Genomic DNA, 20476 nt, shown 5'->3' with positions numbered 1-20476 from the left:
TTATGATGATTATTTATGTTTTAATTTGCTGTACTGTGGTTTTAATGTATTTTTTGTCCCGTAAACCACTTTGAATTACGCTGTGAACCAACTGTGCTATATAAATAAACTTGCCTTGCCTTTCTTTACGTTAATAGACACAATAATTACTGAAATAGAAGCTGATGACGTTTCAAAGTCGTTTTCGGTGTTGAATATGATGTTAAAATACCTACATCTCACCCGCAGTCGATATACAACATTAATTAGTTGCTTGTTCCTTAAACTTCTAAGTTTTGTGTGTGTTTACAAACGCTCGGTGGCGGATTGTTGCTGTGCGAACCTGGCAACCCCGCTTTGTTTGTTCTGCACACGAGCAGCTGAGAGCGCCTCTGCACAGATCTGCTCTCACACCCATTTAACGGGATATTCTCCGTTATTTAAAGCCACACTGACTTATATTCAGCTTTTCTTCAACATGTCCGAGCCTCTAGAGCTCAAAATGTCCCTGGAGTTTTCACTGAATCAGATTTTTAAAGCGACTGTTAGCGACATAATGGAGTCAGTGGACAGGACGCTCTGCGAGTATCAGGGGAAAATACAGAGGATCGAGTGTGAAAACGAAGGCCTCAAGCGGCTTTTGTTTGCTCAAAATTGTGCTGAGACGGCCCCAGCAGTAGGTACAGTACTATCAAAGCAGTATATGGTGTTTTTTTCTAAGCAGAACCTCATAAAGTCATCTATTTCTCTACAAGTTGCCAGTTTGGAGGCTCCAGGGTCTTCATCAGGCCACGTAAAGCAAATTATTGACTCTACCCAAAGACCTGTGCTAATGAAAACTTTAATTATAATATTATTTGTTCAGATGCATATAACTGTGTGTTTTGATTATGCCATTCACAACAAGAAAAGATGCAAATGTCTGTTTAAATTCTGCAGTTAAATTCAAGTAATTATTTGTTTTATTTATTATAATTTCTGTTTTTCTGTTTTAGTTTTTACAGATACTCCAGATGACAAAAGAAAAGAAGCTACTGAGCAAAGTGTGGTGTTGGATTATGTCCCTGGACAGTCCACGTTCAAAATGTCCATTTGCAGCAGTGACAAGAAGAGCAGAAGGAAACAAAAAGCCACAGTGAGAGAGAGCCACTCGCTGCTGTTCAATTCACATCCAACAAACGACACAATTAGGGAAAAATGTCCAAGCCCACCGGTGTTAAGTATTTCAAACCAAACAGGAAAACTCAAGGCAGACTCAGGTTCAGACCAAACAGGAGCAGTTGATCTCTCATATTCTTCATCGTCATTTATGAAGCCCATTAAAAAAGAGAGAGTTGAGGACAGATATAGAGCTGTAGACTCATACACACCTCTGCAAGTGAAAGAGGAGCCAGTCAGCGATCACAGTGAAGCTGATCTCAATGAAAGTGGTGACTCTAGTTTGGCAACTACAAACAATGACTCTCTGATAAAAGCAGAAATAAACCCACATGATGCTGATGCAGATCAACTCCAGGACTCAGACGCAGAAACAGAGCCTGGACTCAGTAAAGAGTTTATGCCATTGGAAGAGGAACCAGAGGAGGGGGGAGATTCTGAAGACTTTTTGGACATGCGGGACAATTTTTTACGTTGTCCAATTTGTCCTGAAACTTTCAGTCGCGCAGCTTTGCTCAACGTGCACTTGAAGGTACACAAAGGTGAGAAGATCCACGGCTGCTCCTACTGCGGAAAGAGATTTAGTCGTGCTGAGGTTCTGAAAGCCCACAAGCGGACTCACACTGGAGAGCGGCCCTACAGCTGTAACCTGTGCAGTAAAACCTATGCCCACCCCAGCCAGCTGAGGGTGCACAAGCGCCTGCACACAGGTGAGAAGCCTTACACATGCTCCTTCTGTGACAGAAGCTTCACAGAGCACAACCAGCTCAAAGTGCATGTCAGGACTCACACTGGAGAGCGGCCTTACGCCTGTAAAGACTGTGGCAAAACCTTTAGTAATGCAGGCAACCTGCGCATCCACGAGAGGATCCACACAGGAGAGAAGCCCTACTGCTGTGCCCAGTGTGGGAAGAGATTCAACGGCCTGGGCGACCTCAAGACTCACTACAGGATCCACACGGGGGAGCGACCTTACACCTGTGAGCTGTGCAAAAAGACCTTCAGCCAGACCGGCCACCTCACCATACACATGAGAATGCACACAGGAGAGCGCCCGTACAGCTGCAATGAGTGCGGGAAGAGATTCACTGTGGCCAGCAGTCTGAAGCTGCACCTGAGGACTCACACAGGAGAGAAGGAGTACTCCTGCTCCTTCTGCACCAAGAGATTCAGTCGAGCTGGACACCTCAAGAGACATGAGCTGGTCCACACCAAAGAGAGAGTGTACCTCTGCAGCCACTGTGGGAAGACCTACACTGACCAGTCCTCACTGAGAAAGCACCAGAAACTGCACGAAGCCCAGGGACAGACTTCAGAGGGGACCAGCTGTGGGACTGAACCAAACAGTGTCGCACTGGACTGAAAACAAGAAAATACGAGACTAAAAAGCTTTCAAAGAGGAAGTAGTTCTGTGTAATCATCATATATCAGCTTTAACCACAGATGTGTGGTGTGTTAATGTGACTTGATCTTGATTTGTGGAATTTAGGATTGTTAAACAAATTATATAACTAACTTAACATGCTTTTCTTAACTCGTTTACTGATAGTGTTGGTGACACATCAAAGGACCTATAGTGAAATATGATTGTATGTATTTTTGCTGTCAAAAAATACTGGACTTGTACTGTACCTGCTCAGAGACTCAGAATGATGTTTGTGATGTGATACAGTGAATCACACTGTAGACTCTGCATAAAGTCACTTAGTTGGAAATATTGATCACATTGTTCTCCTGAACATATAATGTTGTTTGGTCTTAAATGTTACTTTAGGTATAATGGGCCCTAAAAGCAGCATAGGCTGGTTCTCAAATTGGGGTCAGGGGACCCAGAGGGTCCTCCACAAATAGCGATAACATTGATCCTTTTTTAAATACTAGAATTTCTCGTGATATACAATCCCAAACATATATTGTTCTTGATGGGAACAACTACATTGGTAAAATGAAGACTATGACAAATTAATCAGGTTTCACACTTGGTTTAAACCTGGAGGATCAGTGTTGTTTCATATTTTCATACAAGGGACCCCTCCCGGCCCCTATGGGGCACTGAAGTTTAACTGCAGGGAGTGGACGTCCCAGGTATAAAGAGGGCAGGGCATTAGTGTCCAAATATACAAAGGCCTATGACCTTTGACCCCATCATTAGAGGTTCAGTGTGTTTTTGTGGCAAAGGTGAGTTAAATAAATACATTTGAACTGTTCCACTGGACTGTTTTTATTTCTTTCATGCTGAAAGACAGAGTGTCTGTTTGCACGGGGCATGTTCAGCTTTGATATTTTAATATGTGATGTTTACATGTAACTGATATTTACATGAGTAGTGCCCATGACTGTCAGGGATAAACTAAGTCCTACAGATTCTTTTTTCTGTGAATAAATAAACATAATAACATCACTTTTATTAAGAAGGCGTTATGCAAACATGTGTCTCGATACAGTGACAGTCGTGTGGTGCATTTACAACATCAAACTTCTAATTCTTATTCATGATTAGACCTTTTACTACAGCCACACCACACCTAACACACTATAAACCAGTATTTTCAACCTTTTTTGAGTCACGGTTTATTTTTGGTTGAAAATACTCACCAGCTGCTGAAATATTGTTAAATCACCTCTTTTAGGAAAAAAAACCTTGTGTATCAGATAAAGCCCACGGCTCTGTGTCTCTTTACATTTGGTAACAGTGAGTGTTTTGTTTTATTTTTGGATCAGAGATTTGCTCAGAATTTACTCAGATTCTTTTTTCAAGGTACATCTGAAAATACCTCAAGAAAATCAAGGACCTAAACAGTAATAAACTAGTCATTCATTTATCTGTGGACCTGGCTCCTCCCCCTCACCTCGCAGGATGAGGGGGGATTTAGTCCTGGTTTAGTCCAGGTTCAGTCCTGGTTTAGTCCTGGTTTAGTCTTGGTTTAGTCCAGGTTCAGTCCTGGTTTAGTCCTGGTTTAGTCTTGGTTTAGTCCAGGTTCAGTCCTGGTTTAGTCTTGGCTTAGTCCTGGTTTAGTCCAGGTTCAGTCCTGGTTTAGTCCTGGCTTAGTCCTGGCTTAGTCCTGGTTTAGTCTTGGTTTAGTCCTGGCTTAGTCCTGGCTTAGTCCTGGTTTAGTCCTGGTTTAGTCCTGGTTTAGTCCAGGTTCAGTCCTGGTTTAGTCCTGGTTTAGTCTTGGTTTAGTCCAGGTTCAGTCCTGGTTTAGTCTTGGTTTAGTCCTGGGTTAGTCCAGGTTCAGTCCTGGTTCAGTCCTGGTTTAGTGGATTTCTCCTTCACTGTGCTTCTCCTCGAGGTTTCTCTTTTTCCCAGTGTGTTTTTTTTTAGTTCTTACAGAGAAGGACAGGGGGCGCTCTGCTCCGGGGACAGGGGGCGCTCTGCTCTGAGGACAGGGGGCGCTCTGCTCCGGGGACAGGGGGCGCTCTGCTCCGGGGACAGGGGGCGCTCTGCTCCGGGGACAGGGGGCGCTCTGCTCTGAGACACTTGCTCCAGTTGCTTGTTTTCTGATGATTAATTAGCTCGTCTATTTCTGTTTCACTGTTGATTTAATTCATTCTCATGTTCAGCCCAAAGAGGCGACTGCTGCTGCTGCTGCTGCTATTGTGATTTTGGGCTTTACAAAAAATAAATTTAATAGAATTTTCAACCACAAACCAAACTGACATGGAGCATTTCTACTAAAACAGCTTTACTGCCAACATTTTGTAAATTTTATACAATTTTTAGACAATCTCCACTACTAAAACTTCCCAATTCAACTTGCAGATATCTTAATGCAAACTCTAATAGTGTTTAACCCTCTGGTGCACAGCTACTAAAACAGAACTTTCTCTTTAATGCATTGGTTTAAATCAGGGGTGTCCAAACTATGGCCCGGGGGCCAAATGCAGCCCTCAGACCAATTTTTTTTGTCCCTCAAACCTTCAGGTGAACTGGCCCAATTGATCTTAATCAGTACTTTTTACAGGAAATGTGAGTAATCCTACCAGTATAAGCTAAATAACATCGCACTGCATCATCAAACAGACCAAATGTTAATATTTTGAGCCTCATTTAAAGTATGAAGTCAAAACAATGTTAAATGCACCATCTGAATTATCCACTGTATTGACCATTGTGGCCCTCCGTGTCCAATATTTTTCAAGATATGGCCCTCAGTGAAAAAAGTTTGGGCACCCCTGGTTTAAATAGTGGTGCTGCACATCAGCCTCTAGAGTGCTCTCTGCTGCCACACTCCATTGAGGTCAATTCAGTGGTCAGTCGGTGTAACTGCAAGTAAATTTCCTTGGTTTTTGATTGGTTTTCTCATTCAGGCTTAAACATTGCATCTAAACAGTGTAGAAATTTCCCAAAAATTGTTGAAATGTTTTTCAAAGAATAAAAAGAAACATGTGTTTGTATATTTGCAATAGAACACAAGTTAATTCATTTTTACAGGCAGTTCACAATGTTGTTTCATGTCCTGAGAAGAATAAAAACACAGAAAAAAAATCTTGACCAAGGCTTTTCATAATTCATTCATGAGGGTTAATGTGGGTCTGTGTGTCCCTCAGTCGTCCAGGTCTGATCCAGAGCGAAACACAAAGTTTAAATGTGTTTTAATTTAAATTTTGTGTGCTATGTTTGTGTGTCGTGGCAGCAGTTCAGTCTCAGGGGCAGCTCTTTGGACAAATAGAGCATGGGCTGAATGCTGCTGCTGAAGTCCATCAAACCAAACGCCACGTAGTGAATGTAGCAGCGAAAAACTTCAGGAGAGAAGTACTCCTGAAAGGGGAACAGGGCCACGGGGGGGAAGTAGTTAAACACGATGATGGCCAGGATAATCAGCACCATTTTGAACGCTCTCTTCTTCACCGGATGCATCTCGTCTCGGCCCGGCCCGGACTGACGCAGGGCCCACAAAATGGCAATGTTACAGAAAACCATGAATCCAAACGCCGCGAGGATCATCCCCGTGAAAACTTTATCGAAGTTCATGATGTCGCCCACGCACTTGGCCGCCGCGTAGGCTAAAACGATGAGCCACACCAACATGGCAAGAACCGCTCTGTGTTTGCGGTCCTTGAGCTCCGTGAAGGTGATGGGATGGACCACAGCCATGTACCGGTCCAAACAGATGCACGACAGAAACAGAGGAGAGGAGTCTTTAATGCCGTAGAAGAAACGCAGAACGTACCAAGTGCTGCTGGTGGTCAGGAACACGATGTTGGCCAGTTCTAAAGGCGGGATGAGGCAGAAGAACACGTCCAGAATGGCTAAATGTAGAATGAAAATGTCAGAGGTAGAAGAGTCGCCTTTGTTTTTATGGATGAGCCACAGAACCATGATGTTGGCCGGGATCCCGAGGAACATGTTTATGAACTGGAGGGTCAGGTACCAGATCAAGACAGCGGGCGTTTTTATACAGAACTCATAAACCGTGGGGTCGTCCTCTGTGCTGTTTCCAGGTCTGTGAGAAATGAGCAGCAAAGATGAGTTTATGTAGAAGATTTCCATTTTCTGCAAAGGCACCAGCAAAATACAAACTGTAAAAGAGAAAACAGAGAGAAAATGCATTTAGAAGATATGATTTTAACAAGACGAGAGGTTTGAGGACTAAACCAGGACTAAACCAGGGCTAAACAAGGACTAAACCAGGGCTAAACCAGGACTAAACCAGGGCTAAACCAGGGCTAAACAAGGACTAAACCAGGACTAAACCAGGACTAAACCAGGGCTAAACAAGGACTAAACCAGGACCAAACCAGGACCAAACCAGGGCTAAACCAGGGCTAAACCAGGACTAAACCAGGGCTAAACCAGGACTAAACCAGGACTAAACCAGGTCTAAACCAGGACCAAACCAGGATTAACCTCCTGAGACCTGGTGTCCTCATCTGTGGACAACACATTTTGGGTCATTTAGGCCACAGTGCAAATTTTTAGAAGAACAGCAACAAGAACATGTTCAATTTTGAATATTTCTAAGAGTTTAGAATATTTATTTATTATTATTTATTTTTTTTATTTTATTTTTTATTTTTTTATTTGTTTTTATTTTATTTTATTTTTTATTGTATTTAAATTTATTTTGTATTTTATTATTATTATTATTATTATTATTATTATTATTATTATTATTATTATTATTATTATTATTATTATTAATAATAATAATAATAACAATAATAATAATAATAATAATAATAATAATTAATTTTTTAAATTTTTTTATTTAAAGGCACATGTCTTCCTGCTCCTGTCAGCATCACAAATGAGACACATTGTTCCTAGAGGCACAATTGCTTCTCATTTTGTTTTTTTACACAAAATATGTGTTCAAGCACTTCATAGTTTTTGCAAATAAAGTCCTGCAAGAGCTCGAGTCTCAAGAGGCTAAACCTGGACTAAACCAGGACTAAACCAGGTCTTTCTTATTCTGTAAAACACTTTGAATTCCTTTTTTTTTTTTTAATTCAAATTGTGCTGTACAGATAAACTCGACTGGCCTTGCCTTGACCAGAGATGATCAGATTTTAGTGCCATGGTTACTCTGTCTGTCACTCGTGTTTGATTGAAAGAAACAATAAGTCCGGAGTCGCACAGGATATTACAAGGAGACGGCAATAGTCCACAATTACGCCGTGGTAATGCAGTTGAACCATACACACCTCCATCTAACACCTGAGACCCTCACATGTCCCCTAAAGCAAATGAAACACACATCTTTTTATGCCTTTTATTCGAAACTGGTCCAAACGATAAACCAAATTAACAACTTAAAATGCTGAAATACACAAGAAAACCTACATATATTATAATCTATACTATATCTACTGGTTTGAATGACCTTTTATGGCCGTGTCAGCGTCAAACATTTGATTTATAAAACTTTAATGCTTTGTTTTAATGAAATAATGGTTTTATATTTGCTTAAGTCTGTAGCAAAACCCCAGTCCCACTATCTGCCCATCTATAGACGACATGTAAATGTGCGGACGGCAAACAGAGCTCCTTGTTCTTTCCAAACCTGCGGATATCAGCAGATCTTAACAAAGCCTGGTGTACAAATATTACCTCTATCCAGTTCATATATGAAGAACACACAGAGACCTCGTTCGACTTTGCATCACGGTGTAAACTTGTGCTGCTGCAGGGTAAAAAAAGGTGAGTTTTCTTACCTATTTGAGAGTCTCTGTGGCGTGGTCTCGCGCAGGTGCCCCCTTCATCTGAGCCGCTCTCGTAGACGGATGGAAATGTCTTTTGGAAGATGACACTTGAGGGATGCTGCTTCACGCGGTCGTCCAATCACGGAGCAGAGGTGAGGGCGTGGAGAGGTCCTTTATGTGCGTTTGGCCCCTGTACTTTTACCACACTTTACACAAAAAAAGACACGAATGATTGATTATCCAGGTGAAGTACGAGTAAACACGAATAAAACCTGCATTTGTGTTTTATTTTGAGCAAACATAATAGCAAACTTTAAGTAAAACAAGCGTACATTTCCTTTTATTCTGATTGACAATGATGCAACGAGCCTTTGGAGCCTGATGGAACATTGGCAGTAAACAACTGATGCAAGATGATCATTTGTGATTCAATTTGGTGTAACTCTGTGTAATGTGTTACACAGTGTGTGTTTGGGGCTGAGCTCACGCGGCACAACAAAAAAAACATCTAAAAGCTCTTTGTTAAGTTAATGGCAGGACTCTGGATTAACGAAGTCATCACACATTTATCTTTAATCTTATCTTTAGACTAAACCAGGACGAAACCAGGACGAAACCAGGACTAAACCAGGACTAAACCAGGACTAAACCAGGCTTAAACCAGGACTAAACCAGGACTAAACCAGGACGAAACCAGGACTAAACCAGGACGAAACCAGGACTAAACCAGGGCTAAACCAGGACTAAACCAGGCTTAAACCAGGACTAAACCAGGACAAAACCAGGACTAAACCAGGCTTAAACCAGGACTAAACCAGGACTAAACCAGGACGAAACCAGGACTAAACCAGGACGAAACCAGGACTAAACCAGGGCTAAACCAGGACTAAACCAGGCTTAAACCAGGACTAAACCAGGACAAAACCAGGACAAAACCAGGCTTAAACCAGGACTAAACCAGGACTAAACCAGGACTAAACCAGGACAAAACCAGGTCTAAACCAGGACTAAACCAGGACAAAACCAGGACAAAACCAGGTCTAAACAAGGACTAAACCAGGTCTGAACCAGGCTTAAACCAGGACTAAATCAGGACTAAACCAGGACTAAACCAGGACTAAACCAGGTCTAAACAAGGACTAAACCAGGACAAAACCAGGACTAAACCAGGACTAAACCAGGACTAAACAGGACTAAACCAGGTCTAAACAAGGACTAAACCAGGACAAAACCAGGACTAAACCAGGACTAAACCAGGTCTAAACAAGGACTAAACCAGGACAAAACCAGGACTAAACCAGGACTAAACCAGGGCTAAACCGGGACTAAACCAGGACTAAACCAGGACAAAACCAGGACAAAACCAGGACAAAACCAGGACAAAACCAGGCTTAAACCAGGACTAAACCAGGATTAAACCAGGTCTATTTCCTGTTTTACCTTTTTAAGTGAAATAATACAACTCTTTGCACAGCTTTATTTGATCATTAATGTTACGTTACGACAGTGATCCATGTTTAAATAAGTTATAAGCAAACGGACATCACTTACCTCATCCTCACTGGACGTTTGGAGCAGATTATTACTGTCGTCCCAGCGTCTCCTCATCTACTCTCCATCAGGGTTGGGTTGATTTGGATAGAAGTTTCTTTAGGTGCTGCTTATATCATTTTTCAGGATTTGCATGGCCTCTGCTCTTTAAACAAACACATTTTTAAATAAAGACAAGCTCGTGTTCTCTGCAGCAGTGTGGATTGTGTTTGAACAGCTTTAGTGCCCATAGACAACTCAACATAATTAAACTGTTTGCCATTTTATGATAATTACCCACTGCTGTGTCCTATAGTTGAATAAAATTGTGATTTGTGTTAAACTTGTAGTGTGACATTTTAATTCTGCTTATAAAAACACACACACAGATCTTTTTAAAACCTTATTTATTCTAAACGTAGTGACGACAAAGAGTTTTACTCACAAAGAACATGGTTTGAGCAGCTTCAAACTTACAATCACAAAGTCAAAAGAGACATTAGTGTTTTATTTATACTGCCATTTCAGAAAGCAGCTATCCCATAAGTACCATCACATTTCTCTAAAACAAAACAAAACAAAGGCTGTTTTTATGTTAAATCTACCTCCACCGATGTCAACGCTTTATGTTGTGCTTAGTGATTAAACGTGTGTGTTTTACATATTTAATAAACGTGTTCTCACAGCTGTAAACTGGCTCTAGAAAATAAAATAAAATGTGTAAACGCACCACTAAAAGGCAGTGGCTGTGACCCTGAAACACCAAACTGAAACCAAAGTAAAACACGTGCCATCTATGAAGCTCATACTGAGACACACTCAACCTGTACTTTTTATTTTCTGCTACGTGCAAAACCTTCTCGTCTCTCTTCTTCTACATCCTAAAGCTGTCTTCCGTGACATTTCTGTCCTGAAACGTGCCATAACAAGTCCAACGTGCTACTGCAAATGAAAAACACAATCTTCTGTAGCGAGTGGACTCAAAATACCACAGGTTTACACTAAATATTAGCACCTTTTTAGCTGAAAGTACAAACCTAAAATATAAGAAATAGATCACTGCAAGCAGACTGTTTGTCACTCGTTAGAAAGATGGCATTTTAGTCCGTCTGGTTTCCCCTCGCTGTGCAAAAGAGGTCTCGACTGGAACAATGAGCTGTCCCTAATGCGGTGGGATCTCGTGGAGTCTTTGGGGAACAGAAGATGAAAAGTTACAGGTGCGGCCATCTTGTAAGAAAGGGAGTGATGAGGTCTCTGGAGACACTTTTCAATTAAACACTTAAATGTTTTTTAGTGGAACTCTAAAGGTCATAGAGTTTGCTGTGGAACAAAAAGCCTCTGAACGACAGTCTCTCCTGGGATGGTTCACTTCTCTAAAGGGGCTAAAGGGGCTAAAAGTGCGTTACTGTCATGTCTGGACAGTCGGGTAAACGAAAGGCTTGGAGTGCTTCTGTTTGTCTCCACAGCAGTTTTTGAGTTTTTATACAGAGACGTTTGTTGAAAAGTGTCACGTGGGGTTATCAGATAAAGGTGGAGTCCAAGGTGCTTGTGTCTTGAGAACTGCGAGCACGAGCTTCAAAAAGCTGTTTTATCAAAGCCGACTTCTCCTGCTCCAGCTGAGTGATGCGCTCGCTCTTCTCTGACACCTCCTGGACAAAGGGAGAAAAAACGGTTTACAGTTTGTGAGGTAGAGCGGTGAGTTAAGCGCGTTTGTGTTTTCTTTGTGAACCTGTGTGAGGAGTCTGTTCTGGTCTTTCAGTCTCTGGATGGCTTGGGGCGGGGCTGGAGGTGGAGGCTGTGAGCTGCTGGACTTTGGAGATGTCTGACCTCCGCTGGGGGAAATAGGCTGCCAGAAAAGAGACATTTTGACATATAAAGTACCGTAAATTTTTGGACTATAAGCCGCTACTGTTTTCCCACACTTTGAACCCACTGGGGGGCGCTCTAACAGTAAATGCACAAGTGAGACATGGGGAAAGATTATGAACTGAACTGCTTTTTAGACACAGAAAAAAAGCGTTTCCTAAATTAAAACAAAAAAACCCTTCTGTGTACCATCTTTCTGTATAAATATCACATGTTAAAACACAAAAACCTGCGGCTTATATATGTGCAAAATTGATTTTCTTTTCAAATTTAGCTGGTGCGGCTTATATTCAGGTGCGCTTTATAGTCCGAAATTTACGGTAACTGTTAAGATATCACCTGAAAAGCCTTTATGTAACGCAGCACGTACCATCCCTGTGCAGGTGATGAGGTCACTCAGGCAGCGGTTCACTTCTTGGAGTTTTGGGATTAAAACATTCATGCGACACTGTGATGCGTCATTGAAGAAATCCTTAAAATATAAAAATTGTATGCTTAAGTGTTCTGAATATGGGTAGGCGTATATAGGTTGGATAAGGTTCTGCTGACTGTACTCACTGTGCACTTTGAGCTCTGTCCGATCTGTCTCTGTCTCTCAGTGACATTGTGGATTTGGCTCTGGTACCACTCCCGAGCCCGTTCCACCACCTCGAGTCCCGCCAGCAGAGAGTCCTTCTCCTGCTCCAGCTCCTTCATCTGCTTCAGCTGTGAGAGTTCAACCACATGTGTTAAAGAAAACAAACAAACATCTGAACACATCTGATCTAAGGTGGAGACTGACCCTAAAATAAAGTAAACAGAACTAAATCTAGTGCGCACAGGTGTGAAAACGACATAAAGCTCCTGAAACCAACAAGAAAAACGAACAACTTTAACACAGAACAGACTGATAAAATATGAATATCTAATGTTAAATATCAAAAGTGCTAAATTTACCTAATGCAGAATCTGTACAATACTGAAAAAATAACTTCTTTTCTTCATCACCACCATAAATCCTCATATTTTGATTTTATTACATTAACTGGAGGCGTGTTTTAAATGCATCTACCACCGGAGGAGACTCTGATACGACCCTCCGCTGTGTTTTACTCGTGAAAACCCCACACTCACATCTTTTCACCCAGGGCATGTGCAGCGATAGTTCCTTTTGTGACGTTTAGACAATGGCGCGGTACCAATTGTGCCAAACTCTCTCTCGTCTAGAACAATGTTTTGAGGAGCCATCATTCCGGCGCCATGGCAACCGCGCAGCCGCCTAAGAATGGGGTAAACAGCAGAGGCACTTGTACTGTGGCCGCCCCATGTGTGCGCTCGCATGTGTGTGTGAAAGAGAAAGGGTTTGTGTGGCGGCTGTATTGAGTTATGCTGACCCGGCGGACACAGTCTAGGCCTCAGTGCAGCTGGCATTTAGCCACTTGGTGTGTCATCTCACTAAAAGCTCGTTTGCAGACCTGTACGTGCGTTTGTCCTGAACATCATGGTGAAAAGACAAACATCTGATTAACTTAAAAACTGCAAGAAAGTAACTGGAGATGTAGGCGGTTGGTTGGGGTTACAAAGTTACTATACAAGTTATTTTTGTGTCAGAGAACAGGTTTTTTGGAAAGGAGAACTGGTTTTAAAAGGACACATTAAGAAGCAGGGAAGTAACCTGGAAGTTCTGACACGTCTGAGGCGTCGTTTCAGATCCCTGCTGGTTCAGTTGTCAATGAACAATAACACATACGCCACAAAAACAGGACTACAGCGGCACGGAAAACAAAAGTGCAACATAAAGGTCTTTTGAACCACAGCCACAATACAAAAACGGTAAACAAACCATGCAAAGTTGAGGTTAATTTACACATTTTGGACACTTGACACACTGCAGTTGATGTTACAGCTTTGTCCACTACTACCAAAACACGCAAAGTACCTCAAATCCTGCTATAAACGATATCAAAGACTGGTTTCATTTCCTCCAGCCCCTTGTCCCAAGCCTTGATCTCGCTCTAATCCTACTCACCCAGAGAAAAAAGTGTACTGCCTTGCTGCTGCAGAGACTATTGCTGAGAGGGATGAAAACTGTTGTATAAGCAGCCCACACAGCCGTCCAGGTCGGGCCAGGTGGTTCTAACGAGTCCCCCACTTGTCCCTGGCCCCTGGACCCGACCCGACTCACTACCATCAGGGAAGCAGCGGCCCAAGGTGGTCTGGGTGGGAGGTACGCGCTGAGGGGAGGAAAAAAAAAGGGGGGGAGGGGGACGGTCAGTGGCCCCTTCAGACGCAGAGGCCCGGCGGCACGTAGAAAAAAGAGACCAAAAATGGAGGAAAAAGAGAGAGAGAGAGGGTGAAAGAAGGCGAGACTAGAAGAGGCAGAGATGGGGAGTGAAAACAGGCATGAGCTGGGACGGTGGGGTGGGAGGGGCCCAGCGAGGGGGACACAGGGGGCAGTGGGATGGGAGGGGTGAGTAACAACCAATTGGAAGTGAAATGTTGAAATCCTCACTGCAAAACCTTTTCTTTCTCTTTTGTTCTGCTATGTCTACTGACTTTTTTTCACCTTCACCTTACAGTGAAATCAGATGAGGCGTCTCTAACTTTCCGAGAGTGTGACGTAATCAAACTGTACACTAACCATGCCGTAGTCCACCCCGTTGGAAATAGTGTGCCGTCTCTGGTCCTCACGACTCCTCCCATGTCGTCTGGACCCGCCGGTAAGTCCTGTTGCTGATTCACTCTGAGATCTCGGTAAACCTGATTTCCCAACGCCACCTGAGCAGGAAAAGAGGAGGAGAAGGATTAAATCATAATAACTGAACCGTTCCCAAAACTTCCTATCCCTGTTCCAGGTCATGTGTCATAGTTTTTAGTAACAATTTATGAATGTTAACATGTTATTTAGCTTGTAATAAAAAGGATATTAATGAAACAGGCTGAGATTTTTCATAGACAGTCTATTTTAAAACTTTTTCACTGTGTGGTTGTTGCAGTTTGATAGAATGACCACATGAGGGAGCTACATGCAGCAACTCTGACAACTTAGATGTGAGAAAACATAGTATGGATAAAGTTATTTATATAAAAACATGGACAAGTTTTGTATGTGCAGGTCGCCAACTAGAATTTAGAAATGCTACATCACACAAACATGTTTTAAATGAAAAATAAGTGCCATGTTTTCCATTTAATTCTAGTGACGTGTTATGTTAAAATGAATGATTTATTAGGGGTTAAACAGTGCCCAACCTTAACAGATCTATGTGAAAGAAGCTCGGCATTTCAACATATCAATGTGAATGTGCAGCGAGCGTACCAGTCACATCTCTTATCTTTGTCCTACTCGAGTTTTCTTTAAATTAGAATAATAATTTCACTTTTTCTGTGGACACACGAGCACTGCTTTGGCTCGGCTGTTCTAATCTTCTGTAATCCGTCAGGTTTTGGTGCATGTGACAGATTACACCATTTTTTCTGATGCTCTGCAAATTTACTGGCTTGTCAACTCCAAAATTGTGCTTTTATATCATTTCAAATATATATCAGTAATCTGCTCTGACCGTCTCATAATGTTTAAACTCGTATTTACATAAAGTTGTTCTGAAGTTCCCTCACAAACAGCAGCCACATGGACCAGTTTTGTCTTTGTCTATTTTTGTTTAAAGGAATTAAATGCTGTTTTCTGTTGACTCTGGTCTGATATTAGTTAATATCAGGTATTGGCAGATACTTTGGTTTCCTATATTTTTATCGATCTGTGAACAAATATAGGATTGTACCTGGACAACAAATGTACACACCTTTTCTTTTTTATGTAGCAAAAATTTAAACTTAAAAAAATAAATCATGCAAACCTTGAGTGAATAAACAAATACGAAAATAAATTAAATAAAAAGTATAGAAATAAATAAATGAAATAAAAAGTACAGAAAATAAATTAATAAATAATAAAATAAAAAGTACAGAAAATAACTAAAAATAAAAAGTATTTAAAAATAAATAAAATAAAAAGTATAAAAAATAAATAAACAAAATAATAATGATAATAATAATAATAATAAAAAATTCAAAGACAATTTTTTTAAAGTCAATAAATGGTTGCCACTTTCTAAAAAATGTGTTCCCTTCTTGGACTACCTAATCCAGCAGATACTTAAAGCTGCAATATCAAAATCAGTATCAGAAGTGAAAAGGCTGGCTCTGTGCCTTTTTAGCACAAGTAGAAGCAGTTCTACTGAAGTCCTGGTAATCGCTGTCGGAAGTTGAACGCACGTGTTTGAATAGTTGGCTAATACTTTGGCCCTGTTAATCCATGTATGTGAGCGCTAACAATGTCCTGACTGCAGCGAGACTCCCCCGGGGCACGAGAGTCACAGAGAGTCACGGTTACAGCTCCAGACAGGCCTGCCGTCAGGGAGTCGGACCCGAGCCTGTGCACTCAGGATGACTGCCAATATTGTATTTGTTGTATTTAGGTGAAACTTTTGTTCTCTGACGATTAATGACACAATTAGGCGTGGGCAATACATCAAATTATCAATAAAAATATAAACATTCTGGTTGTTTTTAGCTGTGCATGTGACTGAAAGGGTTTTATTCTCTATTTAATCTCTTTTTATGATGATTGTTTATGTTTTTATGTGTTTTATTGTGATTTTAATGCCTTTATCATTCTGTAAAGCACCTTGAATTACTTTGTGTACAAATAAACTTGCCTTGCCTTACATTATGCTGCAGAAAGAGCTGATATATCTCATTTGTAGCTGTCTGAGTGGCATAAATTTAAGAAAACCAAGCCAATTTTTAATAAACATGACCATCAGCCATAATTAAAAACCATAACAGCTCACAAAAGAAATGAGGAAAAACTACAGCAGCTCTAAACATGTCCAAGAATCTCACACAACCCCCAACACTTCACCACCTTCACTCAACTCCAGAGACTCTCACATTTTACAGCAGGGTCCCAACTGCCCCAGCGCTGAGGCCATGACCCCCACGTGACCCCCAGGACACCTGAGCTTAAATTTACAATCTCAAAGTCTAAAACCCAGGCCACATTCTTCAAGTGACTGACCATAAAACGCTTGAAAACACACTCACACACAAGCTGCTCAGTGAAATTATTAGACTGAAGAAATGTGAAATAAATCTCATTTGTTTGTGGCATAAAAAGAATCATGTTTCCAGACACTGAGAGCGATTAGACTGTGAGCTGTCTGCTGCCGGGATTCAGGGAGAAGATATATCCGCTCAGTTATGCATGCAATGAATATCTACTCATGGGAAAAAAATGTCTTGTTCTTGGTGTTCAGTCATTCAAAAAGGGATGGGTTAAATAACACACCAGGAAAACGTGCAGAAGCCTATTCCTTATGACTTTACATGTCCTTAACTTAGACTGTATGAAGAAATCTGTATTCATTTAGCTTATTTATGAAGTCTATGATCCCCAGCAAAGCCCAAGGTCACGTGGTGCACAGCTATGTTGATGTTAATTATTGTGTAGGAGCATGTAGGCCTGTTATTTTGTTTACTCTGTATTTTGTGGCCTTGGATGAGTTATTATGTCCTTCCTCTTTATAGAAATATCTCAGACTGCTCATGTACACGTACTGTTACTCTGACTATCTCCTCTAATCATGATAAACACACATTCCAGCAGTGCAGTGTCAGAGGAATGCGCATCCCTTGAACTTTAGCGTTTAGGCTGCACTTACTTGGTCTGGAGAGGCGAGGAGACTCTAGATCCAGAGACTCTATGGACCTGATCCCGCCCGGGTGAGTGTGACCCGGCCTGGGCACGTGATTCTGGTCCATCCGATAACCCCCGGCCTCAGGAGCCACAGGGCCCCGCTCCACAGTCCTCCCCGGCCTGTGCGCGCCATGACGCAGAGGCGCACACGCGGGGAGCGCAGTCTCCTCCGGCCTGGGCAGGAGGTGAGGCTGGAGATGAGGCTGGAGGTGATGCTGGGTGTTGGTCAAATTGCTCGGGCCCAGTGGACGGACCTTGTGTTCAGGGGCAGGGGCGGGTTTTGGCTGTTTTAGAGCTGGCTGGGGGTGCACTGTTGCCTGCACTTTCACGTGGTTCTCCGGGTTAAACATGGAGCAGCGCAAACCCGCCACAAAGCGCTCAAAGGAGAGGCATCCATGTGGAGGAGCGACCCTGCGCAGACACCCCAGCACCCCCGCGGGCAGGTCCTGGGTGCCTGCGCCCTGCCACCGGCTCTCAATCTCCGAAATGTGCACGTATCCCCTCCCGCTGTCGTCCAGAATGTCAAACAGAGTCCTCAGGCTGTGCAGAAACGCTTTGGGCAGCCCCTCTATGGAATAATCACTTTGTTTTACCTGGATCACTTTGGAAGCTTTTCCCTGAGTTGCCTCTTTCCTGTAAAGTCCGGACCCATTCATCCTGAAGCTCTGTTTGTGGTCCATCGCAGTTAGAGCCATGTGAAAGTTAGAAGTTGTCCTCCAGGGATCATGAAATCAACAAAAACACAACAGCAGCTGTGCGTTTTGTCACTTTAACTCCGTCCTGTGGTGTTTTTTTTGTGCGTCAGTGCGGCTCTCGTGCCTTGGCTCCAAACTGCAGTGTAGTGTCAGTGTACTAACTTGTTCATACTTTCCTTTTTTTCTGTTTGGGACCGCCCTCAAACCGCCGAGCGAACCCAGGACGCCCATTGGCTGAGGCTCGCACGCGCGCTCTGGGATTGGCTCAGGTCTGGACACGGCTCCAGTTTGAGTTGTGCTTTTGTTATGACTCAGTTGGGACGTTATTCATAAAGTTTGGATATGATCTTTTTTATGAACCACGGTCCTGAAAGCAGAATGAGTTGTAAAATTGAAGTTTTGGCTGTTTACCCACACATTTTACCAACAAAAACTGAAGCAAGAGGAGATTTAACACACTATTCCAGCTCTGTTTAATCTTAACTTTCTAATTTAGTTCATTTCTGTGGCCTGGACTGTCCAAAATGGTCATAGTTTTGCCTTCCTCACATCCACTCATCCCCAGTGTTCATGTTTATCCAAAGCGTGTCCAGACGTGCCTCACTTCAGCTTTAACTCAGGTGAAGAAGTGTTGAAAGTGCAGACAAAGTGCACACTGGACTCTCTGTTTATTGTCTCAAACTCCTGCTGTTTCAGGTGGACGTTTCAGTGTCAGGATTCACTTTTTTTTCCCTCTATCCAAACTAGAGCCATCACAGCCCCTGGACAATCTGCTTCACACCAGCTGCTGGAGTTAACAAGTTTTTGAGGTGATTGATTTTGACTTGAGGCAGAAAACAGCACGAGTCAATAGAGTAAATTAAACCAGTGGCTTTGCGCGTGTGGAGCAGGACTTTTCCAGACTCTGTGGTGTCATCCCAGCGTGTCATTTTACTTCTGATGAGTTCTACCAGTTTTTACTCTTATCCTCCTGAGACCCGAGCTCTTGCGTCGCTTTATTCATTTCTCTTTGTTATTTGGGCTGATTGGACCTGATGAGTCTAAATACAAAGAATTATCTTTTTACATTATGTAGTTTCTGAGAAAAAAAAAGTAAATCAAATGTCCTTATATGTGACATTTTACTCATTTTGCTAAAACATTTAACTATTTATTAAGACCCTGAACACAGCAACATTTGTCCTGAGTAAAAACAAAATGAGAAACAACAATTGTGTCTCTTGGAACAAAGTGTCTCGAGTGAAGATCTGCAGACAGGAGCAGGAAGAAAAACAAAAAATAAATAAAATAAAATATTCTAAACAGTTAAAAATGAATATATATAATACATTTACATTGTTGCTGTTCTTGTTGCTGTTATTCTTCATCTAATAATTTGCACTGTGGCGTAGACAAGCCAAAAACGTGTTGTCCACATATGAGGACGCCAGGTCTCAGGTTATATTTTAAAGACGCACATGTGACTTTCCTAGAGAAGAGGAGAGGAGAGTAACTATTCCATTAAACATATCTATCTTACATTTAGTCAATTAAAGGTGTTTTTTAAATGTGAAAAAACTTGTATTCTTACATTGAGCGGGCTCGCCTATCCACAGATCTGACCTCTGATTTGTCATTTGAGCTGCCTGCTTGTCTCTGTACAGGTAGATGAGTTTGTAACAACACTGAGGCAAAGAAGTAACATCTCCAACACACATTACACACACATTACACACACATCACACACACATTACACACACATATCACACACATTACACACACACACACACACACATTACACACACACACATCACACACTGCCTGTCTGTGTGTTTTCTGGGCATGTTGCTCCATCTCAGCAGCAGTGAATAATCACCTGCTTAGCATCAGCTAAATCCTGACCTCTGACCTCTGAATCCGTTTATCAGGGGTTCATTCGTTCATTTATTCATGTGAAATTCACATGTTCAAAATAAATGTGCTGGTGAAAGTACAGCAGCAGCAGCAGCAGCGCTAAAAAAACAACTTCACACATTAATGCAAACAAACACATATCCTTAATTAACAATGTTTTACTCCATCACGTCTCCATATTTTGTGTTTCCAGACGGTGCTGGATCCTCCGGTTTTGTCACTAAAATAAACAAATACAGTTTATTATAAGCATCATATAACATGATATATACAGTGTATTCTTAAAAAGTACCACTTTAGTACAAACCCTGTGAGGGCGACCGGTCTGGAACTTTCCCCGTTTCAAGAAGCAGCCAGAGATCTGAACATTTCTGTGTTTCCCAACGTGTCACTGTGTAACTGGCAACGGACGAAAAGACTGAGAAAAGATAAAGACGAGTTTATTTATAAAGCACAAAACATAAACAGACAAATA

The 20476-nt window shown here is 41.9% G+C and overlaps 4 protein-coding genes across 6 annotated transcripts in view; 1 reads left to right on the top strand and 3 right to left on the bottom strand.

Annotated features, from left to right (window-relative positions):
* Positions 1–348: 348 nt before the first annotated feature.
* LOC117392163 (zinc finger protein 664) lies at positions 349–3344 on the top strand. 2 transcript variants are annotated; one of them, XM_055231567.1, is made up of 2 exons: positions 349–659; positions 975–3344. In XM_055231567.1, the coding sequence occupies exons 1-2, from the start codon at positions 458–460 to the stop codon at positions 2498–2500; spliced, it is 1728 nt and encodes a 575-aa protein (XP_055087542.1). In that variant the 5' UTR covers positions 349–457; the 3' UTR covers positions 2501–3344. The 2 variants fall into 2 exon arrangements, with proteins under 2 accessions (XP_055087542.1, XP_033846071.1); XM_033990180.2 differs by having other exon boundaries at positions 542–655; positions 975–2985.
* A 2405-nt stretch (positions 3345–5749) lies between these two features.
* Positions 5750–6628, bottom strand: LOC117392089 (proteinase-activated receptor 3). The gene has a single exon (XM_033990070.1). It carries the CDS (start codon positions 6626–6628, stop codon positions 5750–5752), a length of 879 nt encoding a protein of 292 aa, XP_033845961.1.
* Positions 6629–10202: 3574 nt separating this feature from the next.
* Positions 10203–18238, bottom strand: sapcd2 (suppressor APC domain containing 2). Its single transcript, XM_033990395.2, has 6 exons — positions 17379–18238; positions 14297–14433; positions 12235–12381; positions 12047–12148; positions 11540–11656; positions 10203–11459 (listed from the first exon to the last, which is right to left on the bottom strand). Exons 1-6 carry the CDS (start codon positions 18106–18108, stop codon positions 11331–11333), a joined length of 1362 nt encoding a protein of 453 aa, XP_033846286.1. The 5' UTR covers positions 18109–18238; the 3' UTR covers positions 10203–11330.
* Positions 18239–19449: 1211 nt separating this feature from the next.
* Positions 19450–20476, bottom strand: part of tmem141 (transmembrane protein 141) — a 44059-nt gene continuing 43032 nt past the window's right edge. The window contains exons 4-6 of one of the 2 annotated variants that reach the window (XR_008649209.1): positions 20309–20419; positions 19679–20221; positions 19450–19576 (exon numbers count right to left, since the gene is read on the bottom strand). Coding sequence is in view for 1 of the 2 variants with exons in the window: in XM_033989966.2 (XP_033845857.1) it covers positions 20160–20221; positions 20309–20419 (173 nt within the window). In the remaining variant the exon portion in view is untranslated. Of the gene's footprint in view, positions 19577–19678; positions 20222–20308; positions 20420–20476 lie in introns of those variants that run through there. The other variant, XM_033989966.2, reaches the window with a different exon arrangement.

This window comes from Periophthalmus magnuspinnatus, chromosome 23, assembly GCF_009829125.3.
Source record: "Periophthalmus magnuspinnatus isolate fPerMag1 chromosome 23, fPerMag1.2.pri, whole genome shotgun sequence".
NCBI lineage: Eukaryota > Metazoa > Chordata > Actinopteri > Gobiiformes > Gobiidae > Periophthalmus > Periophthalmus magnuspinnatus.
Note: the sequence above shows the minus strand (reverse complement) of the source record. Positions and strands in the feature narration are given on the sequence as shown.